The following is a 17,338-nucleotide window of genomic DNA, read 5'->3' on the forward strand; positions in this document are numbered from 1 at the left end:
TCTGTCTCCCTCCGTTCAATCTCCTTCTCAAACTTCACCTGCTCTGGAGCAGGTATAGAATTACGTCTATTGATCTCGGACAACTGACCAGTCTCTTTGGAAAAAAGTGCCATCATTGCTGAAAGACTCCTCAAACCTATGATAGTAATAAGTTATGAAGGTGTCGACTATATCAGTGTCATATTGATAAGTCTGTTAACTTACACATAGGCCAAAAATAGTAGCTCTTTTCTGTTCTTGACCAAAGCACGCAAACATTCGAACAGGTTTTTAATACTAAACTACTGTCCAACTTTTTTATTATTAATAATTTTATTATTTATTACAGACATTTATATGGCTACAAAGTTTTATCTGCCCTTGTAAAACCAGTCTTTCTGCTGGCACAACACTTATTTATAGTTGCGAATGGCCACATGCTGCCAACGCCAACTCTGTCATGTTAAATGCTTAGAATAAAACCTGGGTTAACTTAGCATGTTGTTATCCAGCTACATGAAACAGTTGATTGCTGATGTTGTGATAAGTGAATCCAGATAACACTGGCATTAAAGTTACCTTGAGTTACCTTTACATGCTTCATCTTACAAGGCCCTGGCTTTGCCCTCACTTCACACACTTACACAGGAGTCTTTACATGAACAGTCATGTAAAAGATCGACTATCTATGTTTCTCTTGAATTTGATGCTGTGGGGGGGGTCATTGTGTATTTGAGCTGGAGAGAGGGAGAAAGAGTCCCTCCTCCTTGATAAGCTCTGTGATAAGCCACCTCATCTCACTTCAGCTGTCACATTCAGGAAGCATAGCCTCCAGAACTCTGTCGGTTCACTTGATCGGATAACATTCATTTGGAGTTTTCCCCGATCATGACTCGGGCTTCTTTTCCCATGTTTGTGTTGCTGGTGTTTGCGGTGAGTTCAGTGCTTTTTTTAATTTAAAAAGTAAAGAAGAAGACAAAAAAGAAAAAGTTCTTTCACCACTTAACAAAACTGGTTTTGAAATGTCTTTGTTTATTTTTTGTTATCTGAATTCTGGAAGATATTTCAGCAAATGAGTTGTTGCTATTATATAGAAACACAACATAATTTTCTCATCCAACTCACTGATAGTAGTTATAACTAGGTGTAATTGAAAATGTTTAGCCGTCATTGCATACTTGGCCGTGCATCTTCTACTTAGAAGTGTGAGGGCACTCCCTTCTCTGGAAGCTTGAAGTATTCCATGTGAAATTTTTCTCTAGATGGAGTGATTGGGTGTGTTTCTCCTGTGATGCCAATACTTTACCAGCTAGAAAGCTGTTTACCGACTTACGTTAGATTAACTGGTGATTCTAATTTCAAAACATTAGATTAGAAAATGTAAAGGTCGAGCCATTTACATTAAAGTTACTTTCAGCTCCTTTCCATTTAGATTAATGAGAGGTATGACATACAGGGGTGTATGTGATGAAGTGTGCTGGTGTTGTTCCTATTATTTACTGCCATTGGTCAGTTCTGATGCTGATCCTGGACCAGTATTATAATGACAATATAGTTTTTAAAACTATCACTAATAAACCAACATTAATAACATACAATGCAATGACAAGCCTGAACTAGCATTATTTTCATATCACAGGAACAACACAAACACGAGGATATCAGACATCAGAGGATACTTAAAATGTTTTTTTTTCTAGTTTTGGTTTCATTATCTTTTTGATGTCTGTTCAGGTTTCCTTGTCTGTCTCACTGTTTAACCATTTAACATTACTTTAATTTTTTGACACTTTTGACACTCATATTGTTAATTGTGTAGTTTTGCACATATCGAAGGCAATATAAGTGATACTGAATGCATCATTGACATCGGGATGATTAAAACAGGGCAGAAGTCCTCTATATGTTTTCAAAGACAAACAGTCTGGCAAGGCTTTCTAACGTTGATCCTGACTAATAAAGAACAAATCTGTGTAAACGTGAGAGCAAAAATAAACTATATCAATATAAAAGTGGGTCCTAAGAGTGCTGACATATATATCATTACTATGTCCCTGACAAATTTGAGGAGCTAGAAAAGTGAAGGACAAAAAAGAATGCGGCCAGCCTAAAAAAATACGTGCTGTACATGGACAGCATCTTAAAGCTATGTCTAAAGAAGTAGGAAAAACTGACGCAAGGCTTAGGAGAAGAATCTCACACTCCATTTGGTCCATCTATTGGTCACTGAAGCCTTTTCAGAAATGGTCCTAGTGGAAGGGTGGCTGTTAACAAGGCATTCTTAAAATAGGAAAACAGGGAGAAAAGGCTGAGATATTCCAACAGCGAGTGTCTACAGCCATGGTTAAACACGGTGGAAATTCTTGTCAAAATTGATGGAACTATGAAAACAGAACAGAAGTATAGCCAGGACCATCTGAGTGGCTTCATTTTTCTGTATGACAGTTATATTGTATCATTTTAGTGTACTGTCAGTACACTAAAAGGATACATGGATAGAAAAACCCACAGTGAATGATGAAATAATTGCCAGAAAAGTCAACTTTTTTGGAAAGTTGGAGAAATGGAGAGTTTATTGAACCATCTGACAAAACTGTTTAAATATTAATAAGATTTTAACTTCCATATATGACTTTTAATTTGTATTGTATTTGCTACATCTGGCATTTTTTAAAATTACTTAAAGTGTGTTGTGCCACTTTTTTTAGGTTTTTCAGGGGGGAAAAATCAAACTGATAATGTAGAAGTTTTGAAACTCACAAGAACTGTATGTATCAAATATGTCACACTAGGTTATTAAGAGGTTAGAGACTTCAACATCATCTTGACAGAGAATGAGACAAAAGGCAGTTAGCAGGCAAAAGAGACAAGCATTGTTCTTGAAAACTATTTAAATTACAAGAAAGTTTGCCTAAGAAAGTTAAAGAATAAAGGTGGTCATACTAAATATTAATTTGATTGTTAGAATCGAACAAACTCTAATTTTGCCCTAAATGTTATTGTCACGGTCTGCGGTGGCAGATCGTGTGAAGTGGAAAGAGAGTGGACCCAAATTAAAACTAACCGGGGCAAAACTAAACATGAGAGCAGATGAACTGATGATCCGACGAGGGACAAAGGGAAACTCACCCAATAAATACACAGCAGGATGATCAGGGAAGTGGAGGCAGCTGTGGAACGAGGAACCAATCAGACTTAACCAGACAAAATAAAACAGGAAACACAACACAGCGACAAAGAGCGAGGGAGGCATGACAAGCTGGGTGGAACACACGAGACAGACAACTAGGACACAAAAAGGATGAGACTAAACGAACAAGAAACTAAGAACTATTCATATCAGGAAGCGAGGAAGCACCAGCAAATAGGATGACAGATCACTACAATAAAAGTAAACAAGGTCAAAAATGCCCAAAACATAAACGCTGGGTCACAGACACTAAAGCTATTATGTAAGAGTATTGAAGTTTGTTTTGTTTTTAAATATTTCTTCCAAGATCTCCCATGTAAAGATATTCAACACCATTTAGCACCATTTAATTGTATGCAGATTTTCAGTTAAGTAAGATTTCATGCTGACGTAATAACATCTGTTGTGTTATAGCTCCAAGCTCTTGCTGTAGAGAATCACAACTCTGGATCCAGTTTGGTAAGAAAAAAGAGAGAATGGGTTCTTCCTCCAAAGCCTCTTAAGGAAAATTTCGATTACACTAAAGAGAAGGCGATTGCTAAGGTAAGTCACTGATACTTAATTTTACTTTAATTCTGTCTCCTGATTATTAAGCATAAATGCCTGTCATAAACAAAAAATACCCATGTATCAGTGAAGTAATTCAATGTTTAACCATGACTTTTTAGTGCCACCAAAATGGTTTTTCTTCAGGTATCGCCTAACCTTTTCTGAAACATTTTATGTTATAGATAAAGCATCGACTGTAAGAAACCACTGGGCAATCAGTCCTCTGAAAAATAGCATTAGCATTTCTAGGTGCTGGCTCAAAATAGGGATCCTATTGGATTTGGTTGTGCCATTTGTAAGAGGGCTTTCATGAAATATAAAGACTGTCTTATTGTTTGTGAAGGGATCTTTAAACCCCCATTATTTTCTTGCTTGCTGACAGTGATTTCAAATGCATTCAGATTATTATTTGAAAGTTATGCAACCAAAAACATATAGAAGAGAACACTGAAGAATTGTAATAAACTTATTACCTATAATTAGTGTGCATGTGTCAGCCATCATGCAGTTAAAAACAAATTATTTAAAGAAATAGACAACTTCAGTTTTTTGGTGCATATGTGGTGAAATAATGAAGTCTTCCACCTTGTGTTTCAGATTCGATCCGATCTTCAGTCTGGCTCAAATCTTCTCTACTCCCTGGAAGGTGTTGGGGCAAACAAATTTCCTTTCCATGTCTTTGTGGTTGACCAACATTCTGGTGATGTTCGTGTCACTAAATTGCTTGACAGGGAAGCAATCGATACTTACAACGTGAGTCCTCCTGTAGTTCTTCTTTGGTATGGAAAAAGATTCAACAGCTGTCCTCAATACATTAAATATTAAGATAATTCAAAATGGACTGCCATTTATATACGCCTTTCCTCGTCTTAATGACCACCTCAGACTATAAAAAACATTAAGCAATACATTCATACAGTGCTTTAGTCTACATAGTTTAAGAATTATCTACAGCTGTGGTGGACGTTTACAAATACTCATCATCGGAATGAATGTCATGGTAATTTTGGGCCATTTCTTTGACCTCTTCTTTTTATGTACTCATGTGGTACATGTATTTTTGACTTTTGCTGCCATGATGCCAGGTCTCTCTTGGAAATTCGATTTTTAATCTCAATGAGATTTTTTTTTTTTACCTGGTTAAATAAAGGACTAAAAAAAAATCCAATGTCAATCATTTTTCCAAATGATTGTACAGCATTTCAGCTGTACAGTCATTGTACAGGCTGACTGACTCATTAACTTCTCGTTAGTGAGTTAGTCATGATTGACTACAACTGGTAGTTTCTCTTTAACAGCATAAAAAGGATTTTTTTTTGAACCACTCACTGGATTCACTAAGAACTCAGAACAATGGTAAAGTCCAAGGAACTTAGTGAATAACTAAGGAGGAGAATTGCAGATCTACAAAAGTTAGGAAGGTCACCTCTCACCACTCTTAAACAACTACAGATTCCAAGATCATCATCAAAATAATTATATACAAGTACAAGTTTTTGGATATGCCACCACTTTGCCAAGTTCTGGAAGAAGATCCAAGCTGTTACCCTCAGATGAGAGGACATTGGTTCAGATGTTCAGGAACAATCCAGGAACCTCTAACACTCAAGCCTGCTATAAACTGGAAACTGCTGGAACACCAGAATCACTGTGCACAGTGAAGTGAGTTTTACATCACCATGGACTGAGAGGGTGCTGACCAAGAATGAAGCTCCTGCTCCAAAATCTACGACTTCAAAGTTTGACACAGATTTACATCTACCCACATGATAAAGCCAAAATTGCGCTTTATTGCTCAGACGAGACAAAGATTAGGCTATTCGGTCTTTCAAGCCCAGAAAACCCTGTACCAGCTTTTCAGCATGGTGATGATTGCACCATGTTCTGGAACTATTTGCTCCCAGTGCTGCTGATACATTGCACAAATGAATGTGGACTGTGCTTAAAAGCCTGTATATATAATTGGGACCACTTCAAAGAAATAATTAAAAGTTCCAAACCACCATGGCACTCATGCCTATGATGAATGTATGTAAACATGTGACCACAGCTGTCGACCATATCAATGGCCAATTAGAAACATGTTAAAGGTTACAGGATACCATTTCAGTCATAGTTGTGTAAAGAAAGATGAAGTGATGGCATTTTATAGAAAAGAAGAAAGACCAATTTTGCCATGATAATATAACGTTCTACAAAGATATTTTTTCTGTTGCTCACTGTAATATATAGTATTTGCTCTGATACTAAATTGGTTTCACTAACCTTTGTCACCTAAACTTGTAAAATGCACCTTTACTGGTGGTAAATCCACACTGCAAGGCGTTGTAGTTGATGTCAAGCTAAATAACGAACAACAATGGTTACATTTTTATCTACTACTCTTTCAGTTGTCTGGTGTTGCTACGTACAAGGATGGCAGAATTGCAGAAAAAAAAATTGACTTACGAATCAAGGTTGTAGATGAGAATGACAACTCTCCAGTATTTCCAGATGTTGAACCTGTTGAAGTAGATGAGCTCAGTCCTAAAGGTCAGTGGTGTGAATCTCATTCAAATTTGTAATGGTAGTGAGCGGTGTAAAACGAAATGATTGAATTATAAATTAAACAAAAAGGATTTTGATTTTTCTAGTGTTTGTGTAATTGAGTGATCAAATTGCTAAAGTGTTTCCAATGAGCTGCTGGAGGTTACAGACAGCCTGCGTTCTGCAGTTCATGTTATTTCACTATTATTATTATTTTATATTTATTTATTGTCTAATCTTGTAAATAACAATTTTCTGTTAACATTTGCTCATTATGTAAAAAGCATTATTTGGCACACAACAGTTAGGAGCTCTTCTTGACAAGTTTGTATCATTGTTTTAAAACCAGGGCAGGACACTGCACAATATCAATATGGAGAACAGAATGTCTGTTTTTCTCATGTACAGTGTCAATGAATGTGAAATTAAGTTTTGTTTAAAATTTAAAATTCTAATTAAATTGAGTTTTGTTTTGTTTTTTCATTTAATGCTACAGATACCTTGGTTACGACAGTCACTGCATTTGATGATGATGAACCAGGAAATCTCAATTCTCAGATTGCTTATAGCATCATAGTTCAGAATCCAGCGGAAGATATGTTCTACATAGACAGACAAAGTGGATCCATCTTTGTTAAAAGGCCTATTCTGGACAGAGAGGTATGAACTATACTAACAGTGTTCAGTTTAGACTGTATGTTTGACTATGTGATTCTAGAAAGTTCTTTTAATAAGATGGGATAGTGGTGAGATATATAACCACTATATATGGCTATATATGGGGGGGGGGGGGAATAACTATTTATCAGAAAAAAAATTTGTTTATACACTGGAGCATATAGTAAAAGAGATCAGTGGCAGCTGAAGGGGCAGGTTTTATCAGTAAACCACAGTCCTCGACACAATTGAGCTTGTTTTTTATTTTGTGTTTCGATGGCCTGTCATATTCATTCCTCGATCTCTGTGTCCTCAGAAAGGGCCTTTAGAGCCATTATTATGGAACAAGCTTACCAAACCAGAGCAAACATCCAAGGGCAAATATTCTGGATACAGTAAAGGCAGAGGGTCCTTGTTACCCTATTTAACAAATCTGTTAACCTTTTGACCATTCCATAAATAAAATTCTCTATTGTGTTTGTGTTAATGAAACTCAAATCCTTTAACCGAGTAATTACAAGATAACAATGATTATTTTCATTCAGTCCATTCAGTTAGATACTATGACAAAAATGATGAATGAAACATCTTGATAACATCCCAAGTCTCTGTTCTAACTCCAGTATTGTACAAACTTATTTGTTTAATGACTATTTTGATGTCTTTTAATTTCAGACATGTAGTAAGTACATTCTGACGATAAAAGGTCAAGATCGAAATGGACATCCAGAGGGAAACACCGGAACTACCACTATTACCATAAATATCCTTGATGTAAATGACAATCCTCCCAGACTGGAAAAAGATCAGGTACCTCTCTTCATTACATTTCTCTATATTAACATATACAGTAGGGGAAATACTTATTTGACCACCTGCTGAATTTGTGATTTTGCCACATAGAGAGAAAAGTATTCATTTTTAACGTGGTTTCATTTTAATGGGAGAGGCAAAATATCAACCAAAAATCCAGAAAAAAAGAACATTACATAGAATTGTGAATTGATTTATAATAATAATAATAATAATAATACATTTTATTTATAGGCGCCTTTCAGACCCTCAAGGTCACCTTACAATAACATGTGAACAATAGCCAATTGCATGTCATTGCGTGAAATAACTATTTCATTGGCTGAAATCAAAAAGTTATTTCAAATGGCACAGAAAACAAATAATGTGCAGGATAGGACTGACAGAACAGACTGAGGAGGCTCACACAACACGAGTGAGGATGTGACCAACAACAGAGTGGCACAGACAGTATATACATAGGAGGAGATTAGGGCAAAGTGAACACACCCGGACACAGCTGAACTCTAATTTCATGTTATGCATTTCACTTACAGTATGAAGGAAGCATTGAGGAGAACACAGAACATGTGGAGGTAATGAGAATCAAAGCAGAGGACCTGGATCTAAAAGGCACAGACAACTGGGAAGCTGTGTTTGAAATTGTCAAAGGCAATGAGGCTGGGTATTTCAGCATTAAAACAGACCCCAACACCAATGAAGGCATCTTAATGCTTGACAAGGTACAGCCTTTTTAATTAAGAAGAAATTATGTGCTGTTACTCAGCTTTTTTACTATCTGGCAAATGCAAAGTCAAACTCTGTGGCAAATGGCCCTCTTATGAATGAGGTAAGGATCAGAACCTTGATCACTGCATGGTGATGATTGTTTCCTATGGTTGACTATGCTGCCATTCACAAGAGTGCTATTCACATATATGAAGATTTGTTTTACTTTGGTTTCACATTTCATTACTTTGTTACAGAGTTATATAATGTCATTACAATAATATGTTACTTTGGAACGCATTACACCCTACAATGTGAACTTAGGCTCAAAGTATTCCAAAATTTGATAAGTGTCTCTTATCGATAAAGCTCGGAGTCGTTAATTTTTGCCTTCCAATATTTTAAGCTGTCATCGACTTGCTTATTCAGCTTGCGTCAAGTCCCTGTTGTACTACCCTGTAGTACTTGGCTGGAAGACAAAACTATTACCACTGTATGAGGTTTACTGGCCATTGCTATATGACTACTGCCCATTACTTTAACTAATTTTTTCAGAACATTCATAACACATAGCACAGGAGCATAATTTTGCAGGTTAGTTTATATAAAATCCATAATACCTTTTGTTTTACAATAAGCAAAAATGCATCAACAATAGCAACACTCCAATTATAGATGCATATAAAACACTGTATTGTTTCTTATGTGTCATCAATCATTTTAATTATTTTTTGAGCTAAAAGATATGTTCTTGTATCTGTCATTTACAGGCTGTGGATTATGAGGATGTAAAGAACCTTGAACTAGGCTTAGCCGTCAGGAACAAGAATCCATTAGTTGGAAGTGGAGGCAGTGGAGCAAGTGCAGCATTTGGAGGCGGTGGTGGAGGTGGTGGTGGAGGTGGTGCCAGTGGTGCCAGTGGTGCCAGTGGAGCAAGTGGAGCAAGTGGAGCAAGTGGCGGAAGCGGTGGAAGATTTAAAACTTATCCTATCAAAATCAATGTGAAGAACCAGCCGGAGGGGCCACGATTTGATCCTAAAATCAAAGCTATTCCCGTCTCAGAGGAAGGGAAATCCTTTAACATTAAAAATGTTATTGCAAGCTACCCTGCAAAAGATGGGGATACTGGACAACCAGCTAAGGCAGTCAAGTCAGTCCACATACACATGTGTCAGCTTCTCTTTCTGTGCATAATAATAGTGATACTCATAACTGGTCTATTTCTGCTGTAGATATGCCAAAGGCTCAGACCCGGACAACTGGCTAACGATTGACCCAGAGACAGCTGAGATCAAACTGAACAAGATGCCTGACAGGGAATCTCCATACCTGGTCAATGGGACATATACTGCCAAAATACTCTGCATTTCAGATGGTATGGCATGAATGTTGAAGAACTCTCTGGAGAAATATCAATGCAAAAAAAAAAAAAAAAAAAAATACTGGATTATATATGTTTGTTTCTGGTTTTACACCACAGACATGCCTGGTAAAACAGCCACTGGTACGATAGCCATCCAAGTGGAAGATTCTAATGACCACTGCCCCACCCTGACCAGCAAATTCCAGACTCTGTGCACCACAGCAAATGCTATAATTGTGAATGCCAATGATCAAGACGCATATCCTAATGGCCCCCCTTTTCACTTTGAGATTATCCCAGAAAACACAAAAGGGAAATGGAACGTGGAGCGTCTAAATGGTGAGATGATGATTTCAGTTTTTTTGGGGTGTTTTTTTAAATTATTTTTTTAGATGTAGTAGTTAAATAAAGAAAACAATGACAAAAGACAAAAAAAGGTCAATATACTAAAGTGTTGTTGTTGCTGTTGTTTGCTTTGTTTGTTTTACAAATTTTAAAATTTTATTTTGAGATAAAAATGTGGATTACAATCTGTCATATACACTCTAAGACTAAATCTATGAGTAATGCATATACATACTTATTTCACATTTTTCTGGTTTCTGACAGACACTACAGCTATCTTGCGGTCTCAGGAGGCTTTTTGGCCTGGTGTTTATGAAGTGGAATTTGTGGTGAAGGATCAGCAGGGACACGCCTGCCCTGAACCTCAGAGAATGACGGTCCAAGTTTGTAACTGCAAGGATGGAGTTGTGTGTGGAAACCAAGGCAGCAATGGTCGTGTTAGAAAAACAACATCATTAGGACCTGCGGGCATTGGGCTAATACTAGCGGGCCTACTACTGCTCTTGAGTAAGCATTATGTGATTTTTTTATTTGAGAATTTTGATAAGATAAAAAAGGACAATGAAAGAATTATACTGATACTCGAACCATAACAAAATGTAACTCTCTTACCTAGAAATTTAAATAAAACACTTACTGACTACTTTATAGGTAGACTTGGTCAGCTTTTAATTATATAAATATATAATCAGCCAATCACATCACAACACCATCTATAGGGAATCTATGGAGAATAAAGGCAGGTTAGGAAAAGAGGCATAAACTGGTTTACCTAATAAACCCTGTGTCTCTCCCAATAGGAAATACATAGCCAAAAGTAATTACAGACCAAACTATTCTACACTTGCTACCAATAACTACAAAAATTAAACAGATTAGACTTTTGTAACAATTTAAAATCCCCCAAAGCTTACCAAAGCTTAAAGGAATCCCAGTAATTACATCTATTTTAGGGATTTTACACATTCTGAAAAACTGTTGCACCTTCTTTTGACCTCACACCACATTTGTAGCTTTAACTTTAAATAAAACTTCTTTTTTTTTACAGTCATTCCTCTGCTACTGTTATTCTGCTTATGTGGATCTGCTATACAGTTTCCAGACCTCTTTAGTGACATGCCTGACTTTGAGACCAAGTCACACCTTATTAACTACCACACCGAAGGGCCGGGAGAAAACGCGGTGAGACTGCAACTACCTTAAGTGTTGAAAACGGGAATAATCTCGGCATCGATGATGATGTCTTTGTGAAAGCTCCTTCAAAGTGATTTTTAATCACAATAAAAAACTGTTCACTGTTCTAACAATTGTATGACTTTTATAGGAAGCGTCACTACTTGTGACTGCTGGCACAGTTAAAAATGGAGCAATGGCACCAGCGGGAGGTTTTGGTTATGAGGCATCTCTCACTGACATTGATGAGATGAAATTTGGCACCTATCAAGGTGGTTTTTCAACTGACTACAGACAAGAACTGAGGGGTTTCACTGATTTACATTCAGAGTTTGAGACCAGAGAATCAAGGCAAGGTGGACTTTTTGCTAGCATGGCCCTGCCACGTCACTTCCTGGCACAGTATTACTCTCAGGTGAGAAATTAGCTGACAACTAAATGGACAACTAAATCCAATTAAATGGAAAGTTTTAACACTAAATGTGATATGTAGTAGCTTTACTAATGATGTTAGGTGAACACACGTGTTAATGTTGCAACTAATAATGTTTATGTGGATATTATTCACTTTTTATTGGCTGTCACTGTCGTCAATAAATATGTCTTTCGTTATTTTTAAAGTGTATTGATTTTTTTATTGATTGATTTTTTTTTTATACAGAAGATAGCCAGCGGAGAGGACAACCTTGGCGTGAAGGATGATTCGTTGGTGTATGATTATGAGGGCAAAGGGTCCTCTGCTGGCTCAGTAGGCTGCTGTAGCATTTTGGAGTCAGACAATGACCTTCAGTTTCTTGATGACCTTGGACCAAAGTTTAAGACTCTCGCAGAGGTGTGCAGTGGCAAGACAATTTCTTGTGATGACAAACAAGTGCTACCCATTACCCCTAATGCCTACATCAATACTCAAACATCAGTATCAAGTTTGATGAGTGCACAAAAGCTCTCCCCTCCACCCAAACTGGAGCCTGCTATCTCCAAAGTGGAGCAGAGTGTGGTCAGGAAGACAACGGAGCATTCTGAAATGGTAAAGGAAAGTACAGCCAAGGTGAAGGAAGAGATGAACATAATGAAAACAGGGTTAGCAAATCAAGGCCAGATGCTCCTAATGCAGCAGCAGCAGCCTGTGTACTACACCACCACTCCTGTGTTGCAGCCAATGCATTATGTAGTCCAGCCACAGGTCCACAACACTGTGCTGCTGGCTGAGGCACCAACCACCAACCTTCAAGGCATGGTACTGGTTAACAACACACAGTCTGGACCTGCCCAAGGAGTATTCGTTCAAGGGCAGACACTAATGTCCAGTGGACAAGCCCAGGGCCCTGCAATGGTGCTGGTGGAGAATGGTGACACCCATAGTTGGAGTGATGGCCTGATCCAAGCTGGGAGCTTGTCTGGGTCCCAGACCATGATGGTTGTCAAAGGCAAGGCCCCTTCAGGGTCAACGAAAGTGCTAAAGGGGAGCCAGGGTCGTCTTGTTCAGGGAAGTACTCTACTGTCAGAAGGGGTCTCAGGATCTAAGAAAGTGCTGACAGTTGGAGTGCCAACTATCACCAAAGAGCAGCTGGTTCAAGAGGGGGGTCTTTCAAAGAAGAGTGAGGTCTTTGGCTCTGAAAAGGTCATCTACAGCAGGAGCAGCCAATCTACTGCCTTAAAGGCAAATCAGTAGAGCATTCACTGTAGTGACCCACCTACTGGTTTTTAAGGTGACAAGAGAAAATCATTAAATGGCAGATGAATTCCTGGACAACAGACGACCCTTTTTAGTTTCAAAATAGTGTATTAATCTTGTGCTTTCAGTATTTTCATGGGAAGCCTGTAAGAGCAAATGGTGGTGGTGAAGGGTGGTGGCGTGTGTGTGTGTGTGTGTGTGTGTGTGTGTGTGTGTGTGTGTGTGTGTGTGTGTGTGTGTGTGTGTGTGTGTGTGTGTGTGTGTGGAGGGATATGCAGCTTGTGCAGTTTTTCCTGGTTGAAATGTAATCATTTCACAGATTAAAGGATACCCTTATTACATTTTAGTAGATGTTGCACTTTGAAATGTTGCTACTATCAAGCAAAACTTATACCTGTGGGAATAATCAAACCATTCAGTAATCCATAATCTCCTTTGGATGGTGCATTTATGTCATTGAAGAGATCACTTTCACATTACTCATCACATCATAAAGCTGATAAATCAGAATGTTTTTTTCAATTGGAATGAACTTTGCCTCTAAGAAGACAAGTGGACTCAAATCATGACAACAAAATGCTCACTACAATATCAGGACATCATCCTATCATGTAACTATCAACTTTACCTGCTCTTCTTTGTTCTCAAGTTAACACTGTATTATGTGTGTGGGTATAATTGGTATCAACTGTTACATTCTCATGTTATATTTTAGGTCATCACTGCTCTCATTGTCTTGTTTTATTTTTATACCTATATACAATCTGTGTGTTTTTACACTAATAAAATAAAAACATTAAAGTCTTTTAGCTCATTGAATTTGATTGTTATTGCTCAGCCTAGACTGATGGGTACTGCAGAATGAACAACCCAATTTTTGTGAACACAATAACTCAAGAATGACGTGATGTGGCAATTAGAAAACCATAGGTGCGTCTACTAAAAGTCTCAGACAAGTTCATATCTTGGCGACAGAGGTCAAGTTTTCTGAAAATCTTGTGAATTTAACAATTTGATAAAGACGTCATCTATAAGTTTCAAATTGATACCATAAGTTGCATCTGTTAAAACTCGCAGATTTCATTTCTGAAAATCTGGTGCATGCTATAACTCAAGAAAAGTTATGATACCATAGGCATATCTACTAACAGTGAACTTGAATAATTTGGTGACCTTGACCTATCAAAGGTCAAATAGACCTTTGACAGATACAATCATGTGTGGTCATATATACCATCATGCCAATGCAGGCAACAATACACTGTGATTACAAGAGCTTTCAAACATTCATGCAAGGCTTAATAAAATCGGTTTGCTTCTGGTGATATAGGTATTTCCGGGCTGACCCCCCAGTCAGAGAATTATTTTTAAATCTTTGGGGTTTTCTATTACATTGATAAGGATTTGTGGCTGCGTTGATATGTAAAACCTGGGGTGTTATGTGATTGTGAAGAATATTTTTGCCAATAAAAACATATAAAATTCTAAATTATGACCAGTGTTGTAGAGCGTATACTTTACAGGGAATTATGCCACCTTTCTGCTGGATGTGGTGATCCAGCCGATCACCAGGCGACAAGCAGGTGGGTTGATTACCACAGGTATGCATGGGAAGAAGGTGGAGTAAAAGTAAAGTGTGGTTAACTAATGTGCACACGTGCACACACACAAACACACAGGAGGACTGGTGGGCTATGACAGAACCCCCTTCTCCTAATGGGAACATGCTGGAAACCAACCATGTTTATCAATGTGGAGGCGGTGAAAGGCCCAGAGCATGGCCTTGTCCAGAGCAGCTGCCTGTGGACTCCAGGAATCTTCTTTTGTCCACAGTCCTCCTTACAATGTACACTGGGGGGCTACCAATGAGCTGGGCAGGTCAGGTGAGGTGAGATGGCGGCACAGGAGACTGGAAAGGGTGAGTTTTAACTGAGATACATGAAAAATACTTTGAATGCACATCTTGCATGACAGATTCAGCTGCACAGGGTCAGGGTTGATCAGAGCCTCCATTTGAAAAGGTCTAATAAGGTTAGGTGAGAGTTTGCATGATTCAGTGTGTAAGGGAACATACTTGATAGAGAGCCATACTTTGTGATCAGGTTAATAACGGGGTTCAGGAGTCCAACGATGGTCTGCACATTGTTTATTTCGCTCCTCGGTCTGAGCAGCCTGTGTCACCCTTAGAGTTGCTGACACCAGCTGAGATGGTGCTGAACTGACGACACAGAGCACTTACTTTCAATAGAAGAAAACAGGGGTGGCTAAGAGCCCCAGGATGATTTGAAGCATGAGTGTCCAGTGGGTGATGAAGTCAAAGAGTTGTGAGAATACTCTGTCCACACTAGCTGAGAGATGCAGGTCTGATAAGACTTGTTGCTGCAAGAAAGCCATTACTAAGACATCAGAATAAGACACAGAGGCTTGCCTGGGCAATGAAACACCGCCATGGAGTGGAAGATGTTATTATGGACTGATGGAGCAAAATGTAAAACATGGAGGAGGAAGTGTGATGGTCTGGGCCTGTTTTGCTGGATCCAGGGTCGGTGACTTGTACAGAGTGATAGGCACCCTGAACCAGCTCCATGCAATACCTCTGGCATGTACCAAGTTGGTCAAGGGTTCATCCTACAGGAAGGTAATAACCCAGAACATAAGTCCAAGCTATGCCAGAACTACTTCAGGAAAAAAGAACAAGGTAAGCTTGGAAACAAAGAGTGGCCAGCACAGTCTCCAGACTTAAACCTCATCAAACTATGTTAACATTTTGTTTTTGTGGCCCGCAGTAAAAGTGTTTGCTGCCTGGCTGTGGTGCTCCTTGTTCGTTTGGGTCTCCTGAGTGACCAGAGAGACACTCTGAGCCAGAGAGACTGAAGTCCATGGCACCACGGAAAAAAGTGAAATTGAAATTGTAACAGGTTGATATAAAATTGTGAAAACTTGGCATCTTTGTCTTCCTTCTCATTATTAACCTAGCAAGGGCGAGTGGGGGATTTCTTTTTTTATTGGAGATTATGTATCGGAATTTCAGGAGCGGGACCACGTCTCCAAACACGCTCCCTCCAGTTGTCATCTATATAGGTTCCCCCAGTTCTGTAAGCTGTTCATTCTCGTTTACGTGCCCCACCCTCCCTCCCTCCTTGTTCTCAGTTCTTTAACTTCTTCATTTCTATTTAGTACATGGGGATCTGCCAGGCCCGGGAGCCGTCGCAGGTGGACGCGATGGAGGAGGCACACTTGCACACAGGAATTTTTTTCATCCCACATACAATTTGTTTACAAAATACCGATACTAGTTTAGGTCTGGTTGAAACACAAACCACTGGGTCAAAGACCCAGAATCATCACACTTATGCTTCAGCCAGCTACACAAAGGGTTTGCTTTCTTGCCTCTTTTATTAGTTTTTTTTCTGCTTTGCTATATCAGTGTTAGTCCCTATGAGACCATTGATTCTTGCAGCATTAAGTGTTGTGATTTTTTGATTCAAGTGAAGTGCTTTTTGAACTTTTTGAAAGCAACTGACTCACATAGTTATGTTGATATCCCAGTCTCAATAAACATATTCCGCAATGCTTCCGCTTGTTTGTGATGTTCCTACGAACTGACCAGTAGCCATCAGGTTGCTGTTAGAAGCACTGCATTAAAGAAGAAATAAAATAAAATGTAGAAAAAAAAAGAAAAGAGAAAAGCACTGTGTGTTTTGTTTTTTGTTTTGTTTTCTACAAACAAAAAAAAACAGTCATATTCAAAGTAATCTCAAATTAGACTCTCGCACTTTCTCCCAATGTTTCCTGACATGATGATGCACTTGCCATCTGCTGGCATAATGCAACACAACAAGAAAAAAAAATAGAAACTAGACTTCACATTAACCGTGGACTATTGTTTGACGCACACAAAAACAAAGAACTAAAAAAAAAATAAGCACGTTTTCTCGATTATTTTAGTTGATTTTAATTCGTTTCGGGAACGCTCAATACAGTTTCAGTTAGTTTTCCTTTTTTCACAAACCCTTGTTTGTATTTATTTGAGTTAACAAAAATGTTTATTTAGTTCTAGTTATTTTGTTGTTTTTCATTAATGATAATAACCTTACTAGTCAAAACTTGAATCCTACAGCGCCACCTTGCCAGGTTGAAGACAGGTTAAAGCTTAAGCCCCCTCCCCAGAACAAACCATACATGCATCAATCATCTAACCTTAATCGATATTTCTATTATCATGACAAAGATATTCTATTTACTACTTCTAATGATTTTATTCAAATATAGAAGTTAGTTCACAATGATAAAAATACCAAACAAAAGACTGTCAAACTCTCCTTTGTTTTTTAAGTACTTGGTAAGCTTTCAGTTCCAC

General features: G+C 38.2%; 1 protein-coding gene across 1 annotated transcript; it reads left to right on the forward strand.

Annotated features, from left to right (window-relative positions):
- Window positions 1-767: 767 nt before the first annotated feature.
- LOC120744165 (desmoglein-2-like) lies at window positions 768-13,792 on the forward strand. The gene is made up of 14 exons (XM_040048328.1): window positions 768-912; window positions 3,584-3,712; window positions 4,316-4,471; window positions 6,109-6,250; window positions 6,741-6,904; window positions 7,577-7,711; window positions 8,251-8,436; window positions 9,193-9,572; window positions 9,655-9,797; window positions 9,903-10,124; window positions 10,395-10,637; window positions 11,179-11,312; window positions 11,455-11,718; window positions 11,965-13,792. Exons 1-14 carry the CDS (start codon window positions 868-870, stop codon window positions 12,973-12,975), a joined length of 3,354 nt encoding a protein of 1,117 aa, XP_039904262.1. The 5' UTR covers window positions 768-867; the 3' UTR covers window positions 12,976-13,792.
- The last annotated feature ends 3,546 nt before the right edge of the window (window positions 13,793-17,338 follow it).

Source organism: Simochromis diagramma, unplaced genomic scaffold, assembly GCF_900408965.1.
Source record: "Simochromis diagramma unplaced genomic scaffold, fSimDia1.1 OVJJ01000557.1, whole genome shotgun sequence".
NCBI lineage: Eukaryota > Metazoa > Chordata > Actinopteri > Cichliformes > Cichlidae > Simochromis > Simochromis diagramma.